General features: G+C 36.7%; 1 protein-coding gene across 11 annotated transcripts in view; it reads right to left on the bottom strand.

Moving 5' to 3' along the window:
- The window catches only part of TBC1D4 (TBC1 domain family member 4), a 184,074-nt gene that overhangs the window by 8,295 nt on the left and 163,712 nt on the right, over nt 1–12,067 (bottom strand). For all 11 annotated transcript variants that reach the window (XM_027065019.2, XM_053216627.1, XM_053216621.1 and 8 more), the window contains 4 exons: nt 10,134–10,292; nt 7,228–7,386; nt 4,575–4,819; nt 76–235 (listed from right to left, as the gene is read on the bottom strand). In XM_027065019.2, the coding sequence (XP_026920820.1) occupies nt 76–235; nt 4,575–4,819; nt 7,228–7,386; nt 10,134–10,292 (723 nt within the window). The remainder of the gene's footprint in view (nt 1–75; nt 236–4,574; nt 4,820–7,227; nt 7,387–10,133; nt 10,293–12,067) is intronic.

Genomic DNA, 12,067 nt, shown 5'->3' on the forward strand with positions numbered 1-12,067 from the left:
TCAGGCACCACACTGGGGAGAGGGATATTCGTTGGATTAATAACATTGTACCATTTGATCATAGGCATCTCTTACCAAAAACTCTGGCTACAAATCCTAGTGAAAACTGAGAGGCAAACAATGTGAGGAACCAGGGGGCAGCATAAAGACTGGGGCTGATTTCATTTTCTTCAAGATGATTGTAGAGATCTCTGTGATAGTCATGAAGGAGCCTGGACAACTGGTACATTTGAATCTAAAGTTAATTTGGAGAAGAAAAATAAAATATTATGCATTTATCTGTGCATAAAATACACTAACTTTAATTTTATTTACCCCAATATTTAATAACAGTCACACATATTCAATACATGAAAGTAGTTAGTATTTTATTTTTATTATGTTAAAGTTGATATTAAAGTCCAAGTTCACTTAGCTGAGGTCATAAAGCAAGTCACTGAGAGTCCATCTGAGATGACTACACAGGTTTCTCTATCATATGTTTTTTGGTGTCACATACATACATGGAAATGGTTGTTTTTCCTCATGTAGGAAGGCACTGCTTTTGGAATTTAATCAGAATTGTCCTGGCTTAGGACTCTCATGGAAGGTCTATTTCAATTTCAGACCAATTCCAGAAAAGCCTCCATTCTAAAGACTCTACATTTAGTTCAGAAGCAAAGTTTGTCTCTGTTTGCTGGGCCCAGCAGCTGAGTTACGATGGAGCTCTGGCTTCGACCCCACCAGGCAACGAGTGCTGCCAGGATGCTGCCTGGCTTAGAATGTTATGGAGGCAGAAGTTTGGGATAGGATTTCTAATATCCAAGGTATTCCAGCAGCATATTTTTTATGAAAAGGGAGATTAAAGCCAAAAGTGCTCTAGTATTAAAAGAAGAAATTATTTCATTTGGTTACTGTTTTATTATTGGTATTTTTAAAAACATTATAAAGGCAGAATTATAGCCTTTAAACTCATATGTCTGTGGTCGCTAAAGGTAAGGCAGTAGCAAATAATCAACAAATTTGTGAAGTGTTTACATTTTTATCCACACAGTAATATCCTGAGTAGTGGTTCCTTGATCAGTTATATCCGTTTGACATTTTAGTGTGAAATGTGTATGCTATTTTATTAAGTCTAGCACAACTTCTTTCACTAGACAATATCATCAAAATGTTACCCTCAGGTAGTTAGCTTTATAAAAACGCATCAAAATCACCGATTATATTGTGAATTCAACAGTTGTTTCCAGAGCGCAAAACTAAAAATCAAAGTACTATATATAAATACGGAAAATTATTTGTTTGATCTTTATCAATAACACATATCTGTGGAAACTAAGGTCCCACACAAACTAAAAGGACAGAAAGAGCCACAGGAAGTCATAGCTATGAAACACAGAGCTTAGCTGCAGTCAAACATAAAGGTTTACAAGAATGCGATTATTATCTCAGTCATGTTGAAAAAAATCATAGATTTCCCTGAGGCCATTTATAATTTAGAAACTAGACATCCTATGTGCCATCAATAGAAGAATTAGTATTTTGGCAGCACAAAAATCAAAGAAGTCTAATTAGCAGGATAAAGAGAAAGCATATTGGCAAAAGCATTCTGTTCTTGTTCTGTTAGGATTGTGACACAGAAGCAATACTTCAACGTTATTTTTTTAAGAACCTTTTTCTTTTCTGCATTCTAAACCAGGAGATCGGAACATTTCTTCCATCAAGGTATATTTACATTAAATTTCTTATGATAAAAGCAAATAAAAACATAATTCAATCTTCCTTTGAAGGAAACTTTAATAATAAAATGCCATCTGCTAAGAATAAGTAATTCTTCAGTTCTACCATACAGATAACATGGCAACTCTTCCAATGGAAGATTTAGAGTCCGAGGAGGGAGATGTGGAGAGAGATGAGAAAGGTAGAGAAGATGGGGAGAGGGGAGAGCAAAGACGTCAGATAAAAGACACAATGCTTTGACACTCAACACAGAAAACTGCAGCCACAGAACATAAGGAGACAAAGTTAAAAGAGACCTCAACTCCCTCATTTTATGGATAAGGGAACCCAGGCCAAGAACCTGGAGTGTCCACGCTCACACTGTGCAGGTAACCAGAAATCCCACCAAGTGATCCATGCCCACTGCTGTTTCCACTTCTGAAAGTTACATTGATTGGATAAAAAAACACTTTCTGCTCCTGAAGGTGGAAAAGTGTTGTACCTCACTTACAGAGCAAAAAGATCTATTCTCCTGGAATAAGGTCCCCAATCTTGCAGGTTCTACAAATGCTACCAAAGATTAAAACATCTTCATTGTCATAATTATGGACATAAAATATTTACTGGCAATTGCAAGTCATATAAATGTGTTAATCCAATTTACATGAATTCTTATGATACCAAACTGATGATTTTTTTAAATTGAAAACAACTGCATTTCTAAATTGAGAACTACATTTATTTATTTATTTACTTATTTATTTATTAGAAAGAGCCCAAGCGGGGAAGAAGGTCAGAGAGAGGGAGAGAGAAAGAGAAAAGAGGGAGAGAGAGAGAGAGAGAGAGAGGGACAGAGAGAGAGAGGGAGAGAGAGAATCCTAAGCAGGCTCCACACTCAGCACAGAGCCTGATGCTGGGCTTGTTCCCACGACCCTGGAATCATGACCTGAGTGGAAATCAGGTGGCAAAAGTTCAACTGACTGAGCCACCGAGGCACCCCCTGCATCTCTCTTTCCACTTAGGGACCTAAATCAAACACTACTCACAGGTACTTCCCATTCTTTAATATTTTTAATATTAGCTATCCAAACCTATTTCTGGAAATCAGAGCTACTTAATTCGTTACAAGGGCACCAATGCTTACTATCCAGTATTAGATACTTTAGAAATAAAGTAAAAAATAAAACATTCCATTGTCGTTATTTGACTTGTGGCATGTTAACACACCTGTGAATAGTCATCAACTAGGAATCAAGTCACTATATTTATGGGTCGTGATAAAGACCCTTTATATGAACTCACATCTGAAAACCCAATGTTAAGAGGGAAACCCTAGCTCCCTAGCAAAAATTTCATCTTAAAAAAGTAAAGAAGGGGTGCTTGGCACCTGGGTGGCTCAGTCGGTTAAGCCTCCGACTTCGGCTCAGGTCATGATTTCACAGCTTGTGGATTTGAGCCCCATGTCGGGCTGTGTGCTGACAGCTCAGAGCCTGGAGCCTGCTTCAGGTTCTGTGTCTCCCTCTCTCTCTGCCCCTCCCCTGTTCATACTGTCTCTCTCTCACTCAAAAATGAATAAATGATAAAAAAAAATTTTTTAAAGAAAATGAATCGCTTCCTCTCCATTGATCCTCTCAAGAAAATACCATTTACTGTAACATTCACAAGGTGAAAACTGAGTCCTTTTTTGCCTGTAGAATGGTAACTAAAATATTAAATGTAAAAACTGATCCTTAGGAACCAGGAAAAGAATATATTTTAAAAGCATTTTTAAAATATTTCACTTCTTATCTACAGCATGATATTATGACTAACAGATCTTGCCTACCTCATTTCAAAGGAGGAGAACTCTGACATTTCTCTCTTGAAAGTCTTCTTTTATATTTTTACTACTAAAAGCTTTAAATTGAAAGGTAGTGGAGGTTGGTGATATCATATCTATAGATAAAATTTAAACTACTTGTTAGAAACCAATACACTAAGGAAAGGGGAATTTTAACTAGAAAGGAGAAATGTGTAGACAGGGAGTCCGAAATAGGTTGAAGACCGCAGTGAGAGTGAGTACCCCACTTAAAAGGACTAAAACATCTTAATGGTGCTTCTTCAGTGCATGCTAAGAAAAGCGGACCGAAAACTACCACTGACTTTGGGCACCTTTTCCTCTAGAAGGACCTATCTGACATAAAGATAAAGGAGGAGAGACATGGTAAGTTCAAGAAGAACCATGATATGTGCCGCTGATGCACTCACAGTAAAAGAATAAGGACATATTTTTAGATTAAAAAAAAAAAAAGATTTGATTCTATTCAATTGACAGGTTGAGGAAAAGTGAATAAAGAAGACTTGATTCTTTCTCTATTTCCACTTGCAGACTTAGGGGAGAGAGACTTAAGTACCCACTACTTTTCTAGAATTGCTCATTTATTCACTTCAGGAACTTTATGGAAGAGTTTTTCTGCATATGGATGTCCTACTCTTACAGGTTTAGCAAAAGTACAAATCCCACATACTAAAACGTCAAAAGAAGTCTCTATGTTTATACTAATTCCAAGACAATGGGCCCAAATTTCTTTCAGTCTTTTCTAAAATTTGTTTTACTGTTTATTTATTTTTGAGAGAAAGAGAGAGAGGGAGAGTGCAAGTGGGGGAGGGGTAAAGAGAGAGACACACACAGAATCTGAAGCAGGCTCCAGGCTCCAAGATGTCAGCACAGAGCCCGACCTGGGGTTCAAACCCATGAATCACAAGATCATAGACTGAGCCGAAGTCAGACGCTTAACTGAGCCACCCAGGCATTCCCAAATTTCTTTACATCTTAACTGTAATGTAGAAGAGGGCTAATGCTACGATTTCTGGTAACAGCTTCCCATGTGCCTCACCTGCAGCGACATCATGTCAGGTCTGTACTGTTTGCGGAAGCCCTGGTCATACATGAGGAATTTCAGCATCTCAAAGGCTTGCTCTTCGCTCATGTGCAGAAGCAGGACTCCAGCCACAAAGCTGATCCCCTGACAGTAACCCACTTCTTTGTCCAGCAATGAGTAGGCTTTCAAGAGGTTAAAGAGTGAGAGCTGCCCTGCCCCAAGTTGTGCTGAAAAATAAGGGTGAGTAGGAAATGTCCTTCCTGCAGAGGAAGAGAAAATAAATATTTTTGAGATACCCTGAGCTTTGGAGATAAAAGTGAAATTGCAATGCAGTGATTTCCAGGAAATAAACATTCTTTTCTGAACCAGTGAGAGCTGTGTGGAATACCCATCTAACTAAAACTCTCCAGCAAGTCCTAGGTCCTACCTGCCAGACCACCACCCCATCTCTACACATACAAAAGTGAAGAAAACATTTGATGCTAAAATAGCACTTCTTTCTAGAAAACAACAATAACAAAATTCACGAACAAATCATGGACATGTCCAGGAGAGATCCCAGGAAAACAGAATACAAAATCTATTCTGGCTATAAATGAAGGCAAATTCCAAGTTCACATAAAGACTACCCTCCGAGTAAAATCAGAATTCTATCAAAGTTATCACATTATTTAAAAGGAAATCTTAGTAGCGCCTAAACAGAATTAGTCCTGCTTTTCCTGTATGTAATATGACACTGGAGGAGCTTTTTGAGGTCATTTTGTTTTACATTCAATCTATTGTTCAGGAAATACTTCTTTTTTTCAAATATCCTTTGCTCTCTGTTTCTTAAACCACCTCCATGAGCCATACAGACCTCTTTTCTTTTTTCAAAATAGCCAAAAAGCAAGTAAAGCAAAGGGCCAAGCTGATTTCAAATAAATTCCCCTCTAAAATTCACCTCTGAGGATAAAATTACCATAGAGATACCCAACAAGCAAACAAAATCAGTTCTGGATCACTGAAAAGCTGGTACTAAACACTGAAACCCACCCATCTTCATCACCAAGGCTGTAGACACTGGCATGGGACTTTTCTTATGCCCAAAAATGAAGGGGAGATCAGTTTCCTTGCAAAGTGACTACTCATGTCAGTGAGAACTTATAATGCCAGATTTTTAAATGTTTTCCACCACATATGCTTAAAAGTGATCTTGTTTCCCTCCTCCCCCCAGGAACTGGTAAGATTAATTTCTGCAGAGCAAGAGGAACATATGAGAAAATAACAAGAACACACTGAGGAAACACAGATGGCTACAAGTAGAGTTAAATAAACAGTTTTTTAATCATCATTTTACTTTATTACTTAAATTTTTTGCTGAAGAAAACTATAAATGTACTCTCTACCCAAGACATTAATTCTAGCTTCATTTTTTTTCTGACCAGCCTTGCCTTATAATCTAATCGCATCATCTCCTTCTCTTTATTAGGATATCTTCATTAGCCCTAAATGAACCATCCCCATTTCTAGTCTGGTCATCAATTTCTCGTCACAGAACCACAGATCTGTGGGGATCCACAGGGATTGCCTAGTTCAAGGTCCTCATTTAAATGAAAGGACTGAGTCTCAGAAGCAAAATAATTTGCCTAAAACCACAGTTTAGTGGTAGAATCAGACAAGAACTGAAGTCTTTAGCTTCTCTGTAAAATTCCCCATTACAAAAAAATATTAAATCAAAAAATACTAACTGAGTTGGGTCCTTTCCCAACAAAAGCTGTTTATCATCCAAAAGGAACAGAGATCAAAACTAGGTTTTGGCCAGTGACTTTTATATGCCCTAATATAAGGGGACCCCAAATATAAGGTAACCCCTTATTTTCCCAAATGGGCTCAAGTAACATATCTGGCCACTTTAAATATACCACCTTTCAGGGATACAGATAAAAAAGTCAAATGCCAATGCACAATATTTAATCCAATTAATCAGACATTTTTAAATAATAAAATACATATTATAAAATGATAAATTAGAGAAAAACTAGAGACAATGTAATTTTAAAAATCATACCTTTTTTTACTTTCCATTAGTTATTTGAAATACAGACTTTAAAAAGATAGCTTTATGATGCTATCACTGGAAATTCTCCCCAGTCACAAGTAGCCATTCATATAATATTAGGACAGCTCATTTTTCTTTCATCCTATAGGGATGTATTCATGATTCCACAGCATAACCACTTATTGTGCTGCTTTTTAAAGTGATATTCAAAGTCCTGTTTAAATTTTAACCTATTCTATCCTATTTTAAAACCAGTGTTGATTGAGAAAATAAATGCCTAACCCAAACAAAAGTCAGTTTTTCAAAATACAGGAATTGAAAGTCCCTGATAATATGACCTTTATAATGATTCAAATATAAGATAACACCCTTTTTCGGGGGCAAAGTCTGGGGATGAAAACTTCATTTTGTATTCAGGCATTTATGGTATTTTCAACCAGACATGAAGTCAACTTGCCCTCAAGAAAGGGGAAAGTCGGCAGCTCTGTATAATTCAATAGGTCCTCTTTAGCAACACCAAAACCAAAACAAAACACAAACTACCACAAAACCCCAAGCAAAACCCCCCAAAATACTCAGGAAAGGGACGTATCGTTTGCTTTTGTACAATAATCAATATGACAAACATACCCAAATCCACAAGAATGGCATGCTGCTGAACAGTGAGCTGCTTTAAAAGTTCCTTATAGGAAACATCAGGAGGCTGTTGTTTATTGGGCAATCTGTGCCTGAGACGGTATTGTAAAGCTAGGAACTGCCAAATTTCTCCTCGTCGACTTTTGGGAACACCTACGAAGATAAAAGGCAAGGTCTTGATCTCTGGAATGAAGTTGCTAAACCACTGATGAACTATGTAATGCCTGAAAACAGGCAGCTGTAAGGTCCTGTGTGCCACCCTCCCTCCCATCACACAGTATGATGTGCTGAGAGAGCATATTTTGATCCTGAAGCTGCTGATATCTTGCAAAAGATATCCTGAAGTTTAATCCTGAAGCTGCTGATATCTTGCAAAAGAAAACCCTCAAGTATCATTAATAAAGGCAATGCTGGGGCGCCTGGGTGGCTCAGTCGGTTAAGCGGTTAAGCGGCTCAGGTCATGATCTCACGGTTCCTGGGTTTGAGCTCTACGTCGGGATCTGTGCTGACAGCTCAAAGCCCAGAGCCTGCTTCAGATTCTGTGTCCCTCTCTCTCTGCCCCTCCCAAGCTCGAGCTCTGTCCTTGTTTGTCTCTCAAAAATAAATAAATGTTAAAAAAAAATAATAATGAAGGCAATGTTAACATCAGCCAACACTGATTGGGCACCTAATACAACATTCCATCAATGGTGCATTGCCACTCAGCATTGTACCTGTGCTCAGAAAACAACCAAATGAGGCAGGTGATTACTATTATCCCCACTTTCCAGATGGTGAAGCTGAGGAAGAAAGAAGCAGAGAACTTGCCCAAGTTCACACAGCTTGTAAGTGGAAGTTTAGGATTAGAACTCTCCAAGTCTGGCTTCAGAGGCCAAATTCTGAAACCATGAAATGTATCCCTGCCTATTCCCACCTTTTATTTGGTTTAAAGCTAGTAATAAATGCCAGTACTTATAAATTCTAAGCATTTGACATTAATAAGTCTCTGTATAAGGCAAACCAAGAATTTATGTTGCTACTTACACATCTGTAGGATGAATGAATGAATGATGACATGTAAAATGTCATTTGGGGGTAACTTTCATTAGCCCACTAAATGAATCTCTGATAATATGAGTGGGCTGTTTTATTATCCATCCAACAACAATTTTGCAAGAAGGCAATTCACTTCAGCTAAACAAGTCATCTGTTGAACATCTAACACATAGCAAAGTATAGAGAATGGCACTGAGGATACTTCCTCCCTGGGAGATGAATAAATCCATTCTCAGGAATTAGTCTCATTCATTCATTCATCCATGTATTCATTCAGTAAATAACTTGTGCAAGATCCTTTTTAGGTGCTAGGTATGCAGTGGCGGGGTGAGAAAAACATTAAACAAATATATGCCTAAATACAAAATTATAATTATGATAAGCACCATTAAGGAAAAGAATCGTGAGAAAAAATAATGAAGCAAAATGAATTGATTTTGGTGGAAGAGAGGGATTTCTGAGGAAATGGTATTTGAACTGAGATCAAAAAGATAATAGGATTTTCCAAGCTGGGAGTGTGGGCAGCAATCCCTTCAGGAAGGGAAACGTTTGAACGCCCTCAGAAAGGCAAGGAATGGGGTAAGAAAGGAAGAGGAGGAGGAGGGGTGAAAAGAAAAGGATGATGGGAAATAGGCAGCAGGTGGAGAGGTAAGGATGAGAGGTTAGGGAAAACTGGAACATTCCATGCAAGAAACAGCCTGGGACACATACTGGGACCCAGTGTAGTTCAACCTCTCTGGACACATGATACAGGGAGGGAGGAAGCAGAACATGAGATCAGAGATGAAGGAGGCAGAGATTATGGTGGGCCCTGGGCAGAGTGCTCAGAGGTTCAAACTGTATCCTATAAGAAATGGGAAGCTGAGCACCCCTAAAAATCTTTAAAACTCATACCAAAGAATAGTGTGATCAACAACCACACACATTCTATTACCCACTATTCTGTCTCACAAATAATGCAATCAATGAAAATGTTTAGGACTTCCATATCTTCAAGGAAAAAAAACCAATAAATGTAGCATCTTACAAAATTAATCTCAACTTCATTTAAACTTAACTATGCAACAGTTTCACACATTAATCATAAGCTTTTAAAACAAGATTCATTAACAGATATCTTTGGATATTCTTGGATTTTTATTTTGCACTCAGCTTATATAGGTCATGAGATCCTCATTTTAATAGCTGGGTCACAGAAATGCACCTCAAATATTCACATGCTAAGCAGTTTTAATTTTAAATTTAAGATGTTTAACTATCAGCCATTTCATATGACAGAGTAGCAATGCAGTATAATGGCCAAATAAAAGCAATTTTTCCAAAATAAAGGAATATATACATGGAAGGAAAACTGATTGATGAATAAAAACATAAATCTGTTTACATGCACACATACATGTAGGTGAATATACATATACATATACATATACATATACATATACATATAAACATTTCTGACTAAATGATGGAAATGAGTCTAGTTTGTAAGTCTAAATTATTTTTATGGATATGATCCAAGGTCTCTACCCATGCATTCACTCCTTTCTTGATAAACAACAAAGACAGCTGAGAACAGCTGGTTGAAGAAGACAGGAAAACCTATAGAAAAGGTGTCTGCTAACTCCTCAGGGACCATCTCTCTATTAGCACTGTTTTCTTCCCAACAAAGTCACTGACTGCAGTCAAAAGCAAATTACTTCCCTTTTTTTATAGGCAAAGCACAAGGACAAAATTATGCCTGAGCTACACAAATCAAAAAATCTCTAAAGATTTTCTCTAAAAAAGATGATTAACGATGATCCACCTGAAACTAATGTAACATTGTGTGTCAATATTACTCAAATGAAAAAGGCAATCCAGAATACCTTCTTTAAGACAAATATGAATGTCTTCCATATCGCTTCTGATTTTAGCTCTGCAGTTCAACAACTTCTTATCCCAGGTTAGTAAGACCTCCTTCTGACATACACCAACTTCTTCATAGTCCAGTTTAACTTTTCTGGACTGGAGTTCATCTCTGCTTGCTAAGAAAAACAAAAGAATTTATGTAAAACTGATGTGTTCCTAGAACACAGAATTTTAAACATTTTGTTGTATTTGTAAAATCATACCAAATGATTTTTAGGAATCAACCACTAACATGTAGTCACAAAGTAAACTTAAAAAAAGTGAGGATACATGAAAGGTTCCCAAACGGAGTCATATCACGTAAAAAAGTAACAGGAAGAACTTTCTAAGGAGGTTTTACTCTGTATCTTACAGATGGGAGCTCTACTAAGCATAAAAAACTAAGCATGTTCCCTAGGCTGTAAGTTTCAATTTTTTTTGACAAATGTGATAGCCTCAGATGTGACAACTTGCATCATTTTCAACACCAATGATATTTTATATATGACCTATATGAGAAAACAATACCTCGTGCTAACCTTGATTAGAGAAATACTGACCATGGTAACCCAATACATTTTTATAATTATTCCCAGAGTTACCAATACTTCTTTTAAAAATGTTAAGTCATGTGCCTCTGTGTTCATTTTTTTCTTAAAGAAAAAAATTCATTTTATTGAAATTAACACTTCTGTTTTTAAAAATAGTACAGAATTCTCTCTTGTTTGATGGTCTAAAATATAAGCCCAGAGCTCATTAAAGAAAGGCCTATAAAAGCAACTACTAACTTGATGTGTTCTTTATCTTGAATACTTGATTCCAAAAGAGTAAAGGAAGAAAAAACATTTAGCTATTTTTTTTTTCTCTTTCATTAGGATCACATTGAACAGGAGTCTCACAGATTAATGTGTACTCATTCAAGCTCACAGTGCTCAACCCCTTACCTTCTGCAACACAAATCTTTGTCATGCATCCAAAGTCCTCGACAGCACAAAAAACAACAGCAGAATGAGTATTACCCTTTACTTAGTGTGTTTGAAACCATTCCAAAGAATTTAAATATCTTATAATACAGTTATTCAAATAAAGAGTAAAAGTTTCTACTGAAAGTCCAGATATAACCAAACTTTCACTATGAAAATACTCCTGGATACCACTAGATGGCCTACCTCTTGGATACCACTAAACTCACAGAGAGGAGCTTTGCTTCTCAATACTTGCTTTATATGTCTCTATGGTAATCAAATTTTTTTGAAGAAGTGGGTTCATTAAAGCTAATAATTAATATAACCCTATATGTTACTTTACTAACTATTTTTTTATAATTAACAAAAGCATATTTCCTTTCTTTCCCCCTGCAATGTTCTCTAGATCTTTATTCATTTAAGAGAACAATCAAGAGCTATGTGCCAGCTTCAGGCCCTGAGGATAAAATGCTGATTAAGAACAGTCAACATCTGCCCTCACCTGGTTAACTAGGCAAAAAATAAAGAACCATCAATAAATAATTATCCATTGACTAGAATTTTAATAAGCTCAACTATTTTTTGTCTCTGTTACTTAAATACAGAAAAAAAAGAACTCATAAAGGTTTCTGACCATATCTGCTAAATGTCACCTCCTCTCTTACCCTGAATATGAATTGAATTTCCCTCAAAATCTATAATAGCCCGGGTGGGCATACCATTTATCACATCCAACTTTTAAAAGCTGTACCAATAACAATCAATTGGGTTTTTAATTTTAAAGAAAAAAAAAAAGATTTACTTCCTAGGATATTTAAAACTTTACGTACTTCCAGTCTGCCAAGAAAACAGCAATAAAGAAAATTACTCCCTTGCAAACTAAATATTGTTCAATTTAAAAACAGAATTGAGTATTAGGTGTAGTAAGAGGAATCTTAAGATAGGTG

Source organism: Acinonyx jubatus, chromosome A1 (assembly GCF_027475565.1).
Source record: "Acinonyx jubatus isolate Ajub_Pintada_27869175 chromosome A1, VMU_Ajub_asm_v1.0, whole genome shotgun sequence".
Taxonomy (NCBI): Eukaryota; Metazoa; Chordata; class Mammalia; order Carnivora; family Felidae; genus Acinonyx; species Acinonyx jubatus.